This window comes from Dendrobates tinctorius, unplaced genomic scaffold (assembly GCF_039654945.1).
Source record: "Dendrobates tinctorius isolate UK_male_01 unplaced genomic scaffold, ASM3965494v1 ptg000301l, whole genome shotgun sequence".
NCBI classification, from domain to species: Eukaryota; Metazoa; Chordata; class Amphibia; order Anura; family Dendrobatidae; genus Dendrobates; species Dendrobates tinctorius.
In genome coordinates, this window is record NW_027361968.1 from 1658749 (window position 1) to 1676446 (window position 17698).

Sequence of the window (17698 nt, forward strand, 5' to 3'; positions counted from 1 at the left end):
AGTGACTAGAGGATAAGGGAGATTTTGAATTTCTGCACACACTTGTGGACACTGGACATTTTTGGATTGTGTGAGGCCCACTGAATATCTGAGCGCTCTGTCACAGGCTCGATGGCACAGCAGTGACCAAAGTGACTAGAGGATAAGGGAGATTTTGAATTTCTGCACACACTTGTGGACACTGGACACTTTTGGATTGTGTGAGGCCCAATGAATATCTGAGCGCTATGTGACAGGCTCGATGGCACAGCTGTGACAAAAGTGACGAGAGGATAAGGGAGATTTTGAATTTCTGCAGACACTTGTGGACACTGGACACTTTTGGATTGTGTGAGGCCCACTGATATCTGAGCGCTATGTCACAGGCTCGATGGCACAGCTGTGACAAAAGTGACTAGAGGATAAGTGAGATTTTGAATTTCAGCAGACACTTGTGGACACTGGACACTTTTGGATTGTGTGAGGCCCAATGAATATCTGAGCGCTATGTGACAGGCTCGATGGCACAGCTGTGACAAAAGTGACTAGAGGATAAGGGAGATTTTGAATTTCTGCAGACACTTGTGGACACTGGACACTTTTGGATTGTGTGAGGCCCACTGATATCTGAGCGCTATGTGACAGGCTCGATGGCACAGCTGTGACCAAAGTGACTAGAGGATAAGGGAGATTTTGAATTTCAGCAGACACTTGTGGACACTGGACACTTTTGGATTGTGTGAGGCCCATTGAATATCTGAGCGCTATGTGACAGGCTCGATGGCACAGCTGTGACAAAAGTGACTAGAGGATAAGGGAGATTTTGAATTTCAGCAGACACTTGTGGACACTGGACACTTTTGGATTGTGTGAGGCCCACTCATATCTGAGCGCTATGTGACAGGCTCGATAACACAGCTGTGACAAAAGTGACGAGAGGATAAGGGAGATTTTGAATTTCTGCAGACACTTGTGGACACTGGACACTTTTGGATTGTGTGAGGCCCACTGATATCTGAGCGCTATGTCACAGGCTCGATGGCACAGCTGTGACAAAAGTGACTAGAGGATAAGTGAGATTTTGAATTTCAGCAGACACTTGTGGACACTGGACACTTTTGGATTGTGTGAGGCCCAATGAATATCTGAGCGCTATGTGACAGGCTCGATGGCACAGCTGTGACAAAAGTGACTAGAGGATAAGGGAGATTTTAAATTTCTGCAGACACTTGTGGACACTGGACACTTTTGGATTGTGTGAGGCCCACTGATATCTGAGCGCTATGTGACAGGCTCGATGGCACAGCTGTGACAAAAGTGACTAGAGGATAAGGGAGATTTTGAATTTCAGCAGACACTTGTGGACACTGGACACTTTTGGATTGTGTGAGGCCCACTGATATCTGAGCGCTATGTCACAGGCTCGATGGCACAGCTGTGACAAAAGTGACTAGAGGATAAGGGAGATTTTGAATTTCAGCAGACACTTGTGGACACTGGACACTTTTGGATTGTGTGAGGCCCACTGATATCTGAGCGCTATGTCACAGGCTCGATGGCACAGCTGTGACAAAAGTGACTAGAGGATAAGGGAGATTTTGAATTTCAGCAGACACTTGTGGACACTGGACACTTTTGGATTGTGTGAGGCCCAATGAATATCTGAGCGCTATGTGACAGGCACGATGGCACAGCTGTGACCAAAGTGACTAGAGGATAAGTGAGATTTTGAATTTCAGCAGACACTTGTGGACACTGGACACTTTTGGATTGTGTGAGGCCCAATGAATATCTGAGCGCTATGTGACAGGCTCGATGGCACAGCTGTGACAAAAGTGACGAGAGGATAAGGGAGATTTTGAATTTCAGCAGACACTTGTGGACACTGGACACTTTTGGATTGTGTGAGGCCCACTGATATCTGAGCGCTATGTGACAGGCTCGATGGCACAGCTGTGACAAAAGTGACTAGAGGATAAGGGAGATTTTGAATTTCAGCAGACACTTGTGGACACTGGACACTTTTGGATTGTGTGAGGCCCAATGAATATCTGAGCGCTATGTGACAGGCTCAATGGCACAGCTGTGACCAAAGTGACTAGAGGATAAGGGAGATTTTGAATTTCTGCACACACTTGTGGACACTGGACACTTTTGGATTGTGTGAGGCCCACTGAATATCACAGCGCTATGTCACAGGCAGAAATTGGCTAGTGTATCACAAACTACAAGGTGTATGTAGAATTGGGCAGAATAGGAATCTCCCTAGAGTGCAGGTCTGTAAGAACGGAACATGTCCTCGTTTTATTCTCACAGAGTGACACACTGATAGCTTCACTGTGGCTGTGATAACAGCCGTTACACGGTACTGTGTGAGGAGCATACACCGCTGTATGGTGTGAAAAAATGCACGCTCAGTACCTCAGCAGGACAAAAAAAAAAAATTGGGATTGCTTTTAAAAAAGCAGTTTGCGGAGCAGTGGGTAAACAGCAATGCAGGAATGTCAGGAAGCCTTAGAAGGCAGCCCAACAACCAACACCACTGATACACCACTATATAGCCTCCCCTTGCACTGCACACACAGTGACTGGTGTGTTGTACAGGCAAAATCGCTAGCAGCAGAAGCAGTTTTTGGTGTCTTCTTCCCTGCCTAACGCTCTCCCTACAAAATCATCAGCAGCAGCAGCTCTCTCTATTCTGAGATCAGCATGAGTAACATGGCGGTCGGCGTGCACGCCCTTTTATACCCCCTGTGACGCCCCCCAAAGCAAGCCAATCACTTGCATGCCCTTCTGAAAGATGGTGGTGACCCGTGCCTATGTCATCACGTTGCCCACAGTGTCCGTGGATCCTGATTGGCTGAAAAAGAGAGCAAAACAAACTTTTGAAACGCGCGTAAGTCGCCGACCTCGTGGCCGACCTCATCCTAGGGTCGGGTTTCGTTTCATGAAACCCGACTTTGCCAAAAGTCGGCGACTTTTGAAATTTTTCGACCCGTTTCGCTCAACTCTAATTCCATGTATCATACTTCAAACTTACTGTATGCATATTGATATGCTCATGCTCCTCACTCCTAGTCTTATCCTTCCAACTTATTCTGCCTCTTTCTCCAGCTTGGATGTTAGTCAAATGTCCTATTAACTGCAATCTGTTAATTGCTCCCTGCTGTGAACCGTCCTCCTGCCCCCTTCTCCTCCTCCCTCTCTCTCTCACCTGGCTTATAAGTTGAACAGAGCAGGTCAGATACTGTATGTTCTTGGTCAGATGCGACATCATTTGAAGTGTGACATCTTTAAAGTGTTACATCAGAAATATACCAGAAATACTCCAGAAATCGGTCAGAAGGTAAGAATAACCACTGCTTTCTCATTTTAATTGGCTTCTTTTCTTACCCTGCTCTTCAACCATGCTTACGTTTGCCATCATTATTTTTGCTCCACTAATCTTCACTCTCATTCACTCTCTCCAAACCCCTGCACCCTTGAACCAAATAACTATCTCCCCCTCTCTCTTACCCCCCATCTCGCTTCATCTGCAGACATACTCCTTAACCTCAGACCTCTCCTACTAACATACAATGCAAGACGATCACTCTCCTTCACCCACCTGCTTTCCCTTTCTCTGCTTCTTCTCACTGCTGGTGACATATCCCCCAATCCTGCCAACCCCCACTTCATACATCCCACTAATCCTCACCCCTATCTTTCTCACACTAAGAGAAACTCGGCAATCCCTCACACTTAAAACCTGTGCCACTGACACTCTCCCTCCCGCACCCTCTCTCTGGAGCACTTTGGAACGCCCACTCCGTCTGCAACAAGCTCCACGTGATCCACGACCTCTTTACCTCCTGCAGGCTTTCCTTCCTGGCCCTTACTGAGACCTGGCTGACACCCGCTTAAACGGCCTCCCCAGCCATATCCTCCTTTTTCACCTCTCGCTTTCTAAAACTCAATGTAGACAAAACTGAACTCATTATCTTTCCTCCATCTCACGTATCTTCCCTACCCGATTTATCTATTATGGTAAACGGCATCACGCTCTCTCCTGCACCTGAAATCCGCTGCCTCAGAGTAACTCTCGACTCTGCCCTGTCCTTCAAACCACACGTCCAAACTTTTGCCACCTCCTGTCGCCTCCAACTCAAAAATATTTCTAGAATCCGTCCCTTCCTCAGCCCTCAATCTACTAAAACTCTTGTACATGCCCTCATCATCTCCCGCCTTGACTACTGCAACACTCTCCTCTGTGGCCTCCCTGCTAACTCTCTTGCACCACTCCAGTCTGTCCTCAATTCTGCTGCCCGACTAATCCACCTCTCTCCTCGCTACTCCTCTGTCTCTCCCCTCTGCAAATCCCTCCACTGGCTCCCAATTTCCCAACGATTCCAGTTTGAACTACTAACACTGACCTACAAAGCCATCCACAACCTGTCCCCTCCCTATATCTCTGAACTAATCTTCTAATATATTCCCTCACGTACTCTTCGATCCTCCCAAGAACTCCTACTCTCCTCCACACTTATTCGTTCCTCACACAACCGCCTACAAGATTTCTCCCGAATATCCCCTATCCTCTGGAATGCCATGCCTCAACACGTCCGATTATCCACCACCCTCGGATCCTTCAAACAGACCCTGAAAACCCATCTTTTCAGGAAAGCTTACAGCCTGCAATGACCATTCTGCCGCCTCACCACCGCCTGAGCTGCAGCACCCCTGACCTTCTGTCTCTTCCCCACTATCCCGTAGAATGTAAGGACAGGGTCCTCTCCCCCTCTGTACCAGTCTGTCATTGTAAACTTGTTTACTGTTAACGATATCTATAACTTTGTATGTAACCCCCCTTCTCATGTACAGCACCATGGAAATAATGGCGCTATATAAATAAATAATAATAATCTCTGGTTCATAATATTCTTATATAATCATATGTACACAGATAAGATAGTAGGACAAAATCTTGAATGCAGATATTTACCTAATTGTGCAAATATTTCCCCAGTCTCATATTCGTTCATGACGGAGCAGCCTCGGTTGTCCACCAGAGTGAGTGTGTCGGTGAGCTCGTAGGTGATCCTCTCCGTGGTGTTAGCACCTCCACCTTCTCTGTCCTTTTCTGCATCAGCTGCATAAGCGTAGGTCTTGAACTCGGTGTCATCCAGGACGTACTTACAGGTGTTGATGAAGGACGATTTCCCATGACCCAAATAACCAAAGGGCTGGAGGAGGACTCGGGAGAAGCCCTTATTATTACAGTCCTGAAGACTGAAGTTCTTGATGTAGTTGGTCATTTCAGGAATGCTCTGCATGGTTCTCACGGGAGATGCTCGGAGTCTCAACTTCTTCAATGTATGAGGGTGAAGTGAAGAAAAAATGTGTTGGATGGTAAATATTTCAGCGAAAAGAAAGTGAAGTCTGTGATAACTGTTTATGGCCCTCCTTTACAACCTATAACCCTAATTACGCGCCACGCCTCATTTTACAATGTTATTATTTTGTATCAAAGGTGGCTGCAGTTGTAAAGCCGGACAAACATGAGGACATATTAACCATTGGAGCCCTGCTTTACTAGGGCCAGGAGTAGAGACGTCCTTGTATTGACCATTGCCTTATCTCTACGGACCCCCATACAGAGTAGGTGAAAGTAGGATGAATCTGACAACGTGGATTACTAATGGATTACATGGATTACTAATAAAGGACTATGAAGTTTTTATATTACCAAGTTGGGAGTGCCGAATACCTTCACTTGTCCCATCTGAGATCGTGACCTCCCAACTCTCCTTGACTGATGATGTTACGGAAGGGAAGGATCGGGCAGATGCAATTTCAACACCTGCTGCCATCTGTCAGGCATCGTCTTTCTCCTCTGTCCCAGTGAAGAACAGAGAATATTTGGTTAAACTGATCCCTCGTGTTTGGGGGAACTAGGTCAGATAGATGTTTGCTGATTGACTGTTCAGTTTACATCCATCTCACGTGTTTAGCTAACTTAAGCGTTAGCCCTCACCTTCACCCCAAACCGAGCTTTAACACCAACTTTAATCCTAATGCTTAACCTAATTTCTAACCATGACCTTAGCATTAGCCCTTATCCTAACCCTAATTGTAGCCTGAATGTAAGTCAACTTCAGCCTTAAACTGCCCCAGTGATCAGGATTGTGCTCAGTGACTACAGACAGTGTCAGGTTGGCGCTGTTATGCTGATTACACTGATACCTGGTGATGAAATCCGTCTTGTGGTTGTTGTGGAATCTGGATTTGTATTTTTCAGTTAATGAGATTCTCGTCCTCCGGGGTGGGGCTGTGGGCGGAGCTGTGGGGGTTGTGGGCAGAGCTGTGGGGGTTATGGGTGGGGCTGTTGGGGTTGTGGGCAGGGCAGTGAGGGTCTTCACGTGGTTCTCTGATTAGGTATTCATGATACAGCCTGATGATAGGTCACAGATCCCTCACTGACCCGCCCCCTTGCTTCCAAAAGAAAACCCTTCTGCAGGCGGCGTCAGCCGTGGCATCTGTGCTGCAGCATAATCGCATGTTTACTGTCCTAATAATAACTGTGCTCGATGGTTTCCTGAGGAGGGTAAAAAAAATCTATTTTACAATGGCGTCCGCAGTAGCAGCTCTCAGATCACCTCTATATACACCGATAGCTGCTACTGTGCAGGCACGATCAAAACATTGTATCTACCCCAAAATGGTACCGTTCAAAATGTCAGCTCGGCGCACAAAAAATAAGCCCACACCCAACCCGAAATCACGAAAAATGGAGACGCTACGGGTCTTGGAAAATTGGTGACTTTTTTTTTACAAACTTTGGATTTTTTTTTCACCACTTCGATAAATGAGAACCTAAACATGTTTGGTGTCTATGAACTCGTAATGACCGGGAGAATCATAATGGCAGGTCAGTTTTAGCATTTAGTGAACATGGTATTAAAAAAAAAGCCGTTTGTAAAATTGCCCTTTTTTTGCAGTTTCACTGCACATTGAATTTTTGTCCCGTTTTCCTGTACATTATACGGTAAAACCAATGGTGTCGTTAAAAGTACAACTCGTCCCGCAAAAAACAAGCCCTCACATGGCCGTATCGATGGAAAAAAAATATCGCTCTGGGAGAAAGGGGAGCAAAAAATGAAAACTCAAAAACGTAAAAACCCCAAGGTGGTGAAGGGGTTGAAGCCAAAGTCTGTGATGAACAGGGACATTTTGGGAATTCCTTTCATGGTTCACACTTGGGAGAGGCTCAGAGTCTCGACCTCTTCAGGATTATCGGCTGCAGCAAACAAGGACCATGTGTGGTGTGACGTGTGAGGTGCGGATGGTGTAATCTGGAAAGAGAAAGTGGAATTATGTTTTCTGTTTCTGGTTTATCTCTCGCTGATGGACTTACGGGAATCGGCAGCATTTATCATAGGAAATCGCACCAGTGGTTCCTGGCAGCAGATAACATTGCTCTAATCTGAACTGCATGAGCGGGATAAAGGCCTGTATCTGGGATCATAGCTCGCGGCAGATACACAGAGCACACCCCAGAACATAATCAATATTAACCATTAGAGTGCGGCTTTGTAACTGAACTTTTAGTACACATTTATCCATATGTCTAATGAGAAATACTAATACTGACCTACCTCTAAATCTAACCCCAAACTTTGCTCTAATCCCTCTTCTAACATTCACTTTAACCGCAGTCAAAAATTGTAACCCTAATCCTAGCCTTAGATCTAACCCTGGCCTTAACCCTAATCGTAGCCTTAGATCTAACCCTGGCCTTAACCCTAATCCTAGCCTTAGATCTAACCCTGGCCTTAACCCTAATCCTAGCCTTAGATCTAACCCTGGCCTTAACCTAATCCTAGCCTTAGATCTAACCCTGGCCTTAACCCTAATCGTGGCCTTAGATCTAACCCTGGCCTTAACACTAATCATAGCCTTAGATCTAACCCTGGCCTTAACCCTAATCCTAGCCTTAGATCTAACCCTGGCCTTAACCCTAATCGTAGCCTTAGATCTAACCCTGGCCTTAACACTAATCATAGCCTTAGATCTAACCCTGGCCTTAACCCTAATCCTAGCCTTAGATCTAACCCTGGCCTTAACCCTAATCGTAGCCTTAGATCTAACCCTGGCCTTAACCCTAATCCTAGCCTTAGATCTAACCCTGGCCTTAACCCTAATCCTAGCCTTAGATCTAACCCTGGCCTTAACACTAATCATAGCCTTAGATCTAACCCTGGCCTTAACCCTAATCCTAGCCTTAGATCTAACCCTGGCCTTAACCCTAATCCTAGCCTTAGATCTAACCCTGGCCTTAATCCTAATCCTAGCCTTAGATCTAACCCTGGCCTTAACACTAATCATAGCCTTAGATCTAACCTTGGCCTTAGCTCTAAATCTAAAACCTACAAAAGACAAAGTGAGCAAAAACCCTGCTGTAACCAAATAAGTAAATCTAAATAATACAGAGTTCTTAGTAATACTGTTTTTGATCAAAAGTAGCATGAACGCCGTCCCACCACGACACGGTAACTCTGGTCGGGATAGTCCTACACTGTCTAATATCAAAAACCTTGCCTTGTGTCAAAGTTGACCTCAATGTGTGAACAAGGGCAGACAAAAGGACTGGGCCCAACCAGTAGACACCAGTCTGGGGAAGCCTTATATACAATTTCCAGCTCAGGAGAGGGAGGCCACACCCCGGCTTGCACAGAATTCAATTTTGTGGCCAATGTGGACGTGCATTTGTGTGCTGCATGTTTATCAACTCGAACCAAGCTCAATTTTTGTGTTTTTTTTTTTTAGCTCTAATTCTAGCCTTAACTCTAACCCTAGCATTAAGCCTAACCCTAGCCTTAGCTCTAACCCTAGCTTTAACCCTAGCCTCAGCTTTAACCCTAGCCTCAACTTTAAGCCTAGCCTCAACATTAACCCTAGCCTTAGCTCTAAGCCTAGCCTTATCTCTAACTCTAGCCTTAACCCTAATCCTAGACTTAAGACTAACCCTATCCTTAACCCTAACCTTAGCCTTAACCCTAACCTTAATCCTAACTCTAGCCTTAACCTTAACCCTAGCCTTTACTCTAACCCTAGCCTTAACCCTAACCCAACCCTTGCAATAACTATTATCCAAACTTCAACTAATCCTAATTATAAGCATAATCTAAACTCTAACCCTCAACTTTGCAGACTTCTTATTCTAAGCCTGAAATTACAATAACTCCAAACATGACTGTTACCTTAACTAAACTTAAACCTGTCAAGGTGTTTTCTGGGCTATGGCTACTTTTTGTCTTACCTGTACTGTGCCACATCCTAACAGAGTGTAATATGCGCACTGTCAGGATTCCACTCAGTTCGCGTGTTGGAGCAGTCGTCAGAGGATCCCTTATATGTGATTTGTAGACATGGGCCTAATAGCTTTCCTTCTTGCTTCCTTCAGTTTTTCATTGAAAAATGCAGAAAGAGAAGCTAGTCGGCACTTGCCAACAAGTATGAGCGGTCAGGGGATGAACACTTGAACAGCAGAGCAGAATGCAACACTTTGTGCAGACGCAGCCTTTCTCAGGCCACATATAGTGAAATACATACTGCATATAGTTCTACCAAGATAGCACGGATGTTGAGTGCCTGGATTGTGCTACTTGAGGATCTACTGCAGGGAGCAGCTGTTATCAGTCCTGCAATTCACTCAATTGTGATTCTGACGTTTGCCTCTTTCAGAGCTGCTTTTGTCACACTCAATATTACTGTATTTTTCACGTCAAACTTTTAGCATTTAAGCACCATGCCACCATCTACTTAATCTCATTCTCTAATAAATTGGTGTGTCGCAGTACTCAGTTACATGTGGAGAATAAATGGTAGGTCATTTAATAATGTCTATTAAAATCATTTATTCTATCTATTTGTAAAGATGCTATTGACATGAAATTCTCCCCAGATGTCAGTAATAACCCATCCAATCCGCACAAGACAAAAATCTCCTTAGATGTCCATACATTAAGCTATCTGTTATTAATAAAGAGATATGACACATGGAAAAAGTATTGACACATAAAGAAAGGGAGGAATAAAAACCCTGAAAATTCATGGACCGAGCTGAAATCAATCAGTAATTAGGAGGCAATCCTGCCACTTAGTGACAAATCATATCATCTGGTTCAACTGATGCCTAAAAAAAGGTATTTCATTACCAAAATGCTACTCAAGAAACATCTTATAATGGGTGAAAAAGGTGAGCTGTCTCAAGACCTTTGCAACCTTATTGTTACAAAACATACCGATAGCATTGGTTACAGAAGAATTTCTAAACTACTAAAGGCTCAAGTGAGTGAGTGCTGCTGAGGCCATAATCCGAATAATCCGAAAGTGGAAACAACATAATTTCATCATAAACTTGTGTTCCCCGCAAGATTTCAGACAGAGGAGTGAAAAGAATCATCAGAAGAGTGGTCCAAGAGCCAACGACCACCTGTGGAGAGATACAGAAATACCTGGCATCAGCAGATACAATTGTTTCAAGTAAAACAATAAGTAATGCACTCAATCTCCATGGCCTGTATACATGTTCCCTAGACAATCTCCATGGCCTCTATGCACGCTCACCACACAATCTCCATGCCCTGTATGCATGCTCACCACACAATCTCCATGGCCTGAATGCATGCTCACCACACAAACTTCATGACCTCTATACACGCTCACCACACAACCTCCACGGCCTGTATGCACGCTCACCACACAAGACTCCATTGCTGAGTAAAAAGCACGTTCAAGCGCATTTACAGTTTGCTTAACAACATTTAGACAAGCCTGAGAAATACTGGGAGAATATATTCTGGTCAGATGAGACCAAAATTGAACTCTTTGGAGGCCAAAAGTCACAGCATATCACCCCAAAACCACCACATCAACAGCGAAGTTTGGAACTGGGATCATTATAGGTGCGGGGTTGTTTTCAGGCATACAAGCATTGGCACACTTCACATAACTGAAAGAAGGATGAATGGACAAACGTGCCGAAATATTCTGGATACAAATCTGCTGCCATCTACCAGGATGATGAAAATAAAATGAGGTTGGACATTTCAGCAAAACAATGATCCCAAACACACAGCTGAGGAAACTCTCAATTGGTATCAGAGAAAGAAAATAAATCTGCTACAATGGCCGAGCCGATTACTGGACCTAAAGTATATAGAAAATGTATGGAAGGAACTACAGCTCAAAGTCCACAGAAGGAGCCACGGAAGATTCAGGATGTGAAGACTGTGTGGAAGAATGGCCCAAAATCACACCTGAGCAATGCCTGCGACTAGTTTCTCCATACAGGAGGCGTAGTGAAGCTTAGAGTCATAGAATCCTAGAATCGTAGAGTTGGAAGGGACCTCCTGGGCCATCGTGTCCAACCCCCTGCTCAGAGCAGGATTCACTAAATCATCCCAGACAGATGTCTGTCCAGCCTCTGATGACTTCCATTGAAGGAGAACTCACCACCTCTCGTGGCAGCCTGTTCTACTCATTGATCACTCTCACTGTCAAAAAGTTTTTTCTAATATCTAATCTGTGCCTCCTCCCATTCAGTTTCATCCCTTCTACAATGTGACAGCCTTTCAGATATTTGTAGACAGCTATTAAGTCTCCTCTCAGTCTTCTCTTTTGCAGCTAAACACTCCCAAATCCTGTAACCGTTCCTCGCAGGACATACTTTGCAGTCCGCTCACCATCCTGGTCGCTCTTCTCTGAACTTGCACCAGTTTTTCAATGCCTTTTTTAAAATGTGGTGCCGAAAACTGGACACAGAATTCCCGTGTCTCCACGTTAGTTGTTGCGCATCGGATGATACCTGGCTAGTGGATCGTGGCGCCCACCATCCCCCGTGTCTCCACAATATCTATGGTGATTTCTTTCCTGTGTGGATTGGGGGTGGGTTGTTACCGACATCTGGTGAGAATTTCATGTCAATAGCTCCTTTACAAATGTATTTACTTAGAAAATTAGAGATTTGGTCGTTTCTTATTTCACCTGTTATATATATGTGTATATCAGCAGGAATAGTCATGGTTGCATGTAACTACATTGCTTCCACGTCTTTCATAACAGTTTTTATACCTCCATGGAATACAGCAGTTATGGTGTTAAATATAGGAGGGAGAGGAAAAGGCCGGATCCAGAGGAAGGAAACGTACGAGGGCAAAGTATGGGCAGACATTAGACAGGAGTAGGGATACATTGTTCTTCCTGCACGCTTCATATATACACAATATAAGTACAGCAATGAAATAAGAAAGTAACATAAGAAACACAGAACAAGCTCTGTGTGCTGATGATGTCACATCTCCTCTGGACCGGCTCCAGCTTCTGCCACCAGGCGTTGCTGGATTCATCTTGCAGGCAGAGATACCGGTGTAATCAGCTCCCTGCTGCTATCTCCATACCAGCACCACACCCTACTTCATCTACTGCTGGAGTCCCCGCTATCAGTGTATGGGAGGCATGGTGGCTCAGTGATTAGCACTGTCACTTGGCTAGGGTTGTGGGTTTATACCCTAGCAAGGACAACCTCTGTAAGGAGTTTGTATGTTCTCCCCGTGTGTGTGTGGGTTTCCTCCAGGTTCCTGAATACAATTTATTTATCAATACCATTCCGCTATTTCCAGATACGACATAAGGGTAGTACTGAGAACGTTCTCCACCCACAGAGAGGAGGACGATCAGGAACATTAATTGTTTAGCTAGGAATTATTGTGGATTTTTGATTTGGGCACACGCCAACTTCAGGAATAGCCAGTCATCTGCAGAGGTACTGCTGGTCTGCAGAGGTGCTGCTTGTCTGTGGAGGTGCTGCTGGTCTGCCATGCAGTGCTGGTCTGCGGAGGTTCTGCTGGTCTGCGGAGGTGCTGCTGGTCTGCGGGTGCAGTGCTGGTCTGCGGAGGTTCTGCTGGTCTGCGGAGGTGCTGCTGGTCTGCGGGTGCAGTGCTGGTCTGCGGAGGTGCTGCTTGTCTGCGGAGGTGCTGCTGGTCTGCAGAGGTGCTGCTGGTCTGCAGAGGTGCTGCTTGTCTGCGGAGGTGCTGCTGTTCTGCGGGAGCAGTGCTGGTCTGCGGAGGTGCTGCTTGTCTGCGGAGGTGTTGTTGGTCTGCGGAGGTGCTGCTTGTCTGTCATGCAGTGCTGGTCTGCGGAGGTGCTGCTTGTCTGTCATGCAGTGCTGGTCTGCGGAGGTGCTGCTGGTCTGCGGAGGTTCTGCTGGTCTGCGGGTGCAGTGCTGGTCTGCGGAGGTGCTGCTTGTCTGCAGAGGTGCTGCTTGTCTGCGGAGTTGCTGCTGGTCTGCGGAGGTGCTGCTTGTCTGCGGAGGTGCTGCTGGTCTGCGGAGGTGCTGCTTGTCTGCGGAGTTGCTGCTGGTCTGCGGAGGTGCTGCTTGTCTGCGGAGGTTCTGCTGGTCTGCGGAGGTGCTGCTTGTCTGTGGAGTTGCTGCTGGTCTGCGGAGGTGCTGCTTGTCTGCGGAGGTGCTGCTTGTCTGTGGGTGCAGTGCTGGTCTGCGGAGGTGCTGCTGGTCTGCGGAGGTTCTGCTGGTCTGCGGAGGTGCTGCTGGTCTGCGGGTGCAGTGCTGGTCTGCGGAGGTGCTGCTTATCTGCAGAGTTGCTGCTGGTCTGCAGAGGTGCTGCTGGTCTGCGGAGTTGCTGCTGGTCTGCGGAGTTGCTGCTGGTCTGCAGAGGTTCTGCTTGTCTGCGGAGTTGCAGCTGGTCTGCAGAGGTGCTGCTTGTCTGCGGAGTTGCTGCTGGTCTGCGGAGGTGCTGCTTGTCTGCAGAGGTTCTGCTTGTCTGCGGAGATGCTGCTTGTCTGCGGAGTTGCTGCTGGTCTGCGGAGGTGCTGCTTGTCTGCCGAGGTTCTGCTGGTCTGCGGAGGTGCTGCTTGTCTGCGGAGTTGCTGCTGGTCTGCGGAGTTGCTGCTGGTCTGCGGAGGTGCTGTTTGTCTGCGGAGTTGCTGCTGGTCTGCGGAGGTGCTGCTTGTCTGCGGAGTTGCTGCTTGTCTGCGGAGGTGCTGCTTGTCTGCGGAGGTTCTGCTGGTCTGCGGAGGTGCTGCTTGTCTGCGGAGTTGCTGCTGGTCTGCGGAGGTGCTGCTTGTCTGCGGAAGTTCTGCTGGTCTGCAGAGGTGCTGCTTGTCTGCGGAGATGCTGCTTGTCTGCGGAGTTGCTGCTGGTCTGCGGAGGTGCTGCTTGTCTGCCGAGGTTCTGCTGGTCTGCGGAGGTGCTGCTTGTCTGCGGAGTTGCTGCTGGTCTGCGGAGGTGCTGCTTGTCTGCCGAGGTTCTGCTGGTCTGCGGAGGTGCTGCTTGTCTGCGGAGTTGCTGCTGGTCTGCGGAGTTGCTGCTGGTCTGCGGAGGTGCTGTTTGTCTGCGGAGTTGCTGCTGGTCTGCGGAGGTGCTGCTTGTCTGCGGAGTTGCTGCTTGTCTGCGGAGGTGCTGCTTGTCTGCGGAGGTTCTGCTGGTCTGCGGAGGTGCTGCTTGTCTGCGGAGTTGCTGCTGGTCTGCGGAGGTGCTGCTTGTCTGCGGAAGTTCTGCTGGTCTGCAGAGGTGCTGCTTGTCTGCGGAGATGCTGCTTGTCTGCGGAGTTGCTGCTGGTCTGCGGAGGTGCTGCTTGTCTGCCGAGGTTCTGCTGGTCTGCGGAGGTGCTGCTTGTCTGCGGAGTTGCTGCTGGTCTGCGGAGGTGCTGCTTGTCTGCGGAGTTGCTGCTGGTCTGCGGAGGTGCTGCTTGTCTGCCGAGGTTCTGCTGGTCTGCGGAGGTGCTGCTTGTCTGCGGAGTTGCTGCTGGTCTGCGGAGGTGCTGCTTGTCTGCGGAGTTGCTGCTGGTCTGCGGAGGTGCTGCTTGTCTGCGGAGGTTCTGCTGGTCTGCGGAGGTGCTGCTTGTCTGCGGAGGTTCTGCTGGTCTGCGGAGGTGCTGCTTGTCTGCGGGTGCAGTGCTGGTCTGCGGAGGTGCTGCTGGTCTGCGGAGGTGCTGCTGGTCTGCGGATGGGTGGCGTTAGTAATCCTGTCGGGCTGATTTGTTCTGAATGCAGCTGCACGGCCATGGGAACTTGCATTCTCTCTTCCAATAGTGGATGCGGTGCTGGGTCTGTGGCAATCATCACCCTCTGCATGGTGGTTGCCCTCTCCGTGTGCCTGTCAGCCTGCTCTGCATACACATCCAGTAGGGCAGGTTGTCAGTCAGGGCTTGGGGGGAAAGGTTACTTTTGGAGCCACCTGTGTTTCAACTTGCACAATGACAAGTGGGAGGCGGTTACTGCTGACTGGCTCCAATCACTGCACTTCATCCATTTAAATTCTGCTGTCAATCATCAGCCAGGTCAGTAATCTGTGGACCCTGAATGAACCTCTGCAATTTCCTCTCAGCTTTTCTAATGGCTAAAGCAACATCGTGTGCGTCACGCCACAATGATAATTTGGCGGCACGGTGGCTCAGTGGTTAGCGCTGCAGCCTTGCAGTGCTGGGGTCCTGGGTTTGAATCTCACCAAGGACAACATCTGCAAGGAGTTTGAATGTTCTCCCCGTGTTTGCGTGGGTTTCCTCTGGGCACTCCGGTTTCCTTCCAGATTCCAGGGAATTTAGATTGTGATCCCCATCAGGGACAGTGATGATGATGTGTGCAAACTGTAAAGTGCTGCGGAATATGTTAGCGCTATATAAAGATTATTATTATAATGTCATACCAGCCTGGCTAACCAGATTACTGACCTGGCGATGTATTCTCTCATCTCTACTCCTGGAAAGCTCCCGTGTAATAGGTAAGCTGCCATTTCACAACATTCTGCAATGCTATAGTGAAACCACCATTCTCCCATGAAGCCCAGCCTGTGTATAGCGATAAAACAATTGCAGATTCAAGTAGCTATGAATGCTAACAGATAAAGTACAGAATTAAAAAAATTATTTCCACAATTGAATGTGCTAAATAAAATGTTACTGTGCTGAGATAATCTTATAAATGTACCCTGCTGTACTGTGTAATGGTCGAATCTGACCATACAGAGACATGGTCTGATCATACCACATCTCATGGGCAGGGGAGGTCACAGGAGAGTATACAGACATTATAGCACAGGACCACAGCTCATGCCTTCTGTGGGGTAAAACATTTCCCTGTTTTTCAATGTTTTACCTCACAGGGAGCAGCAGCTGTTCTCTGCTGTGGTGATGGCCTTTATATTTGTCTGATCTTCTCCCATCAACCTCAGGCTGTTATTAATTACTACAGGATCCTTCCTGTTCTTTATATTTGTAGCTTTTGTCCTGAGAGACACATGTGTGATAATGTTAGGTTAGCGTTCTGGGTCGCCCTCCCAGTGCTGTGGGGCACTCGGTCCCGGGCCGGTATCAGAGGGACGTGTCACAGCAACGGTGACCGGGACCGTGGCCCTGGGGCCCATTGTAAATGGCGTGTTTGGTGTAGGTAGTTTATGTATAGTTCGTGACGCCACCTGTGGTGTTCGACAAGATTGATGTTAGGCCGACGCTGCGTGCAGATCCTCTGGGACTGGTGGTGTAGTGCAGCTAAGATGGCGAAGCTCCCCACAGGTGGAGCTGTAGTCCCAGGGCAGTGTAGGTGTGGTAAGGGAGGAGAGGCACAGGTAGTGGGGGAGCTGGTACCCAGATGTAGCGGTGCCGGAATAACTGGAGGACACCGAGGCTTGTAGTTCCAAAGCTTTACTCACAGTCTGTAGTACACACAGGTGCCTGCCTCCGTGCCATGTCCTCCGGGTCAGGGCCTCAGTCAGCCTCCAGGCAAGATGGAAAGCTCCCTTCCAACACTCCGCCAACATGTACCTTCCTGAACGTCTCCTCTATAGCGCTGGTGTATGAAGCTCTCCTGGTACTGTGTTATCCGGGAGTGCCTCCTTTCCAATAGATGTTCTAGTGCTCCTACTTGTACGGCAGACAGCTGTAGCCTGCTTCGGGGACTCCTATCTCCTGAGTCCCGGCTCTCTATATCAGTTGCTGGTGTGCCCCAAGTTTGTCGTGGGAGTAAGGCATTTACAGCACACTACTCCTCCGGTGTCTGTTGCTGGATATTAGGGATCCGGACAACCTCGGGGACCGGGCCCCGGCCTTTGCGCTAAGGACTGGAAGGGTTCTCTCTCTCTAACCCACTTCCCACCGTCCTTCTGTTCTCCTTCGTTACGATCTATTCTGTCTTTCTTATGGAAGGATAGGGGATCAGTCTTTGTCAGTATCTTTCTATGCCTTCCCGGTGCCAGCAGGCCCAGGTCACTGGGACCTGCTGCAGCACATCCTTCATCCATCCATTCTCCTGGCTGGGTCTCTACAGAGTGACCTCTTCTCTCTGCTCACTTACTGTGATGAACCGGCGTACCGCTGTAGCCAAAACGTGATGGACAGCGGACCCTGTGTCACCAATACGTCACAATCCCACCACTGACACGGGTGTATCAGCGGACGGAGGGACGTGACACACTGCTGGCACACGGCTATCACAGGCACAGTGGGGGCTTATCTTAGTTATCCCACCACCGGCACCATGTGACAAAAATATCCAGCAAGCTAATCTCACTCTAACAATTTACTGCAGGGGGGTATTTTGGGTGCCCCACCACTGCTATCAACCTTCCAACTACTGCGGGGATTTATGTATATCCCACTTTCTCAGTTCCACTTTGGAACTCGCAGCTCTCCGGCGCTCCCCTTACTCTCAGGTCAGTCAGGGAACT

General features: G+C 48.0%; 1 protein-coding gene across 2 annotated transcripts in view; it reads right to left on the reverse strand.

Moving 5' to 3' along the window:
- Window positions 1-5372, reverse strand: part of LOC141073446 (uncharacterized) — a 64541-nt gene extending 59169 nt beyond the window's left edge. For both annotated transcript variants that reach the window (XR_012226962.1, XM_073560670.1), the window contains exon 1: window positions 4961-5372. Coding sequence is in view for 1 of the 2 variants with exons in the window: in XM_073560670.1 (XP_073416771.1) it covers window positions 4961-5291 (331 nt within the window). In the remaining variant the exon portion in view is untranslated. The remainder of the gene's footprint in view (window positions 1-4960) is intronic.
- Between the last annotated feature and the right edge of the window lie 12326 nt (window positions 5373-17698).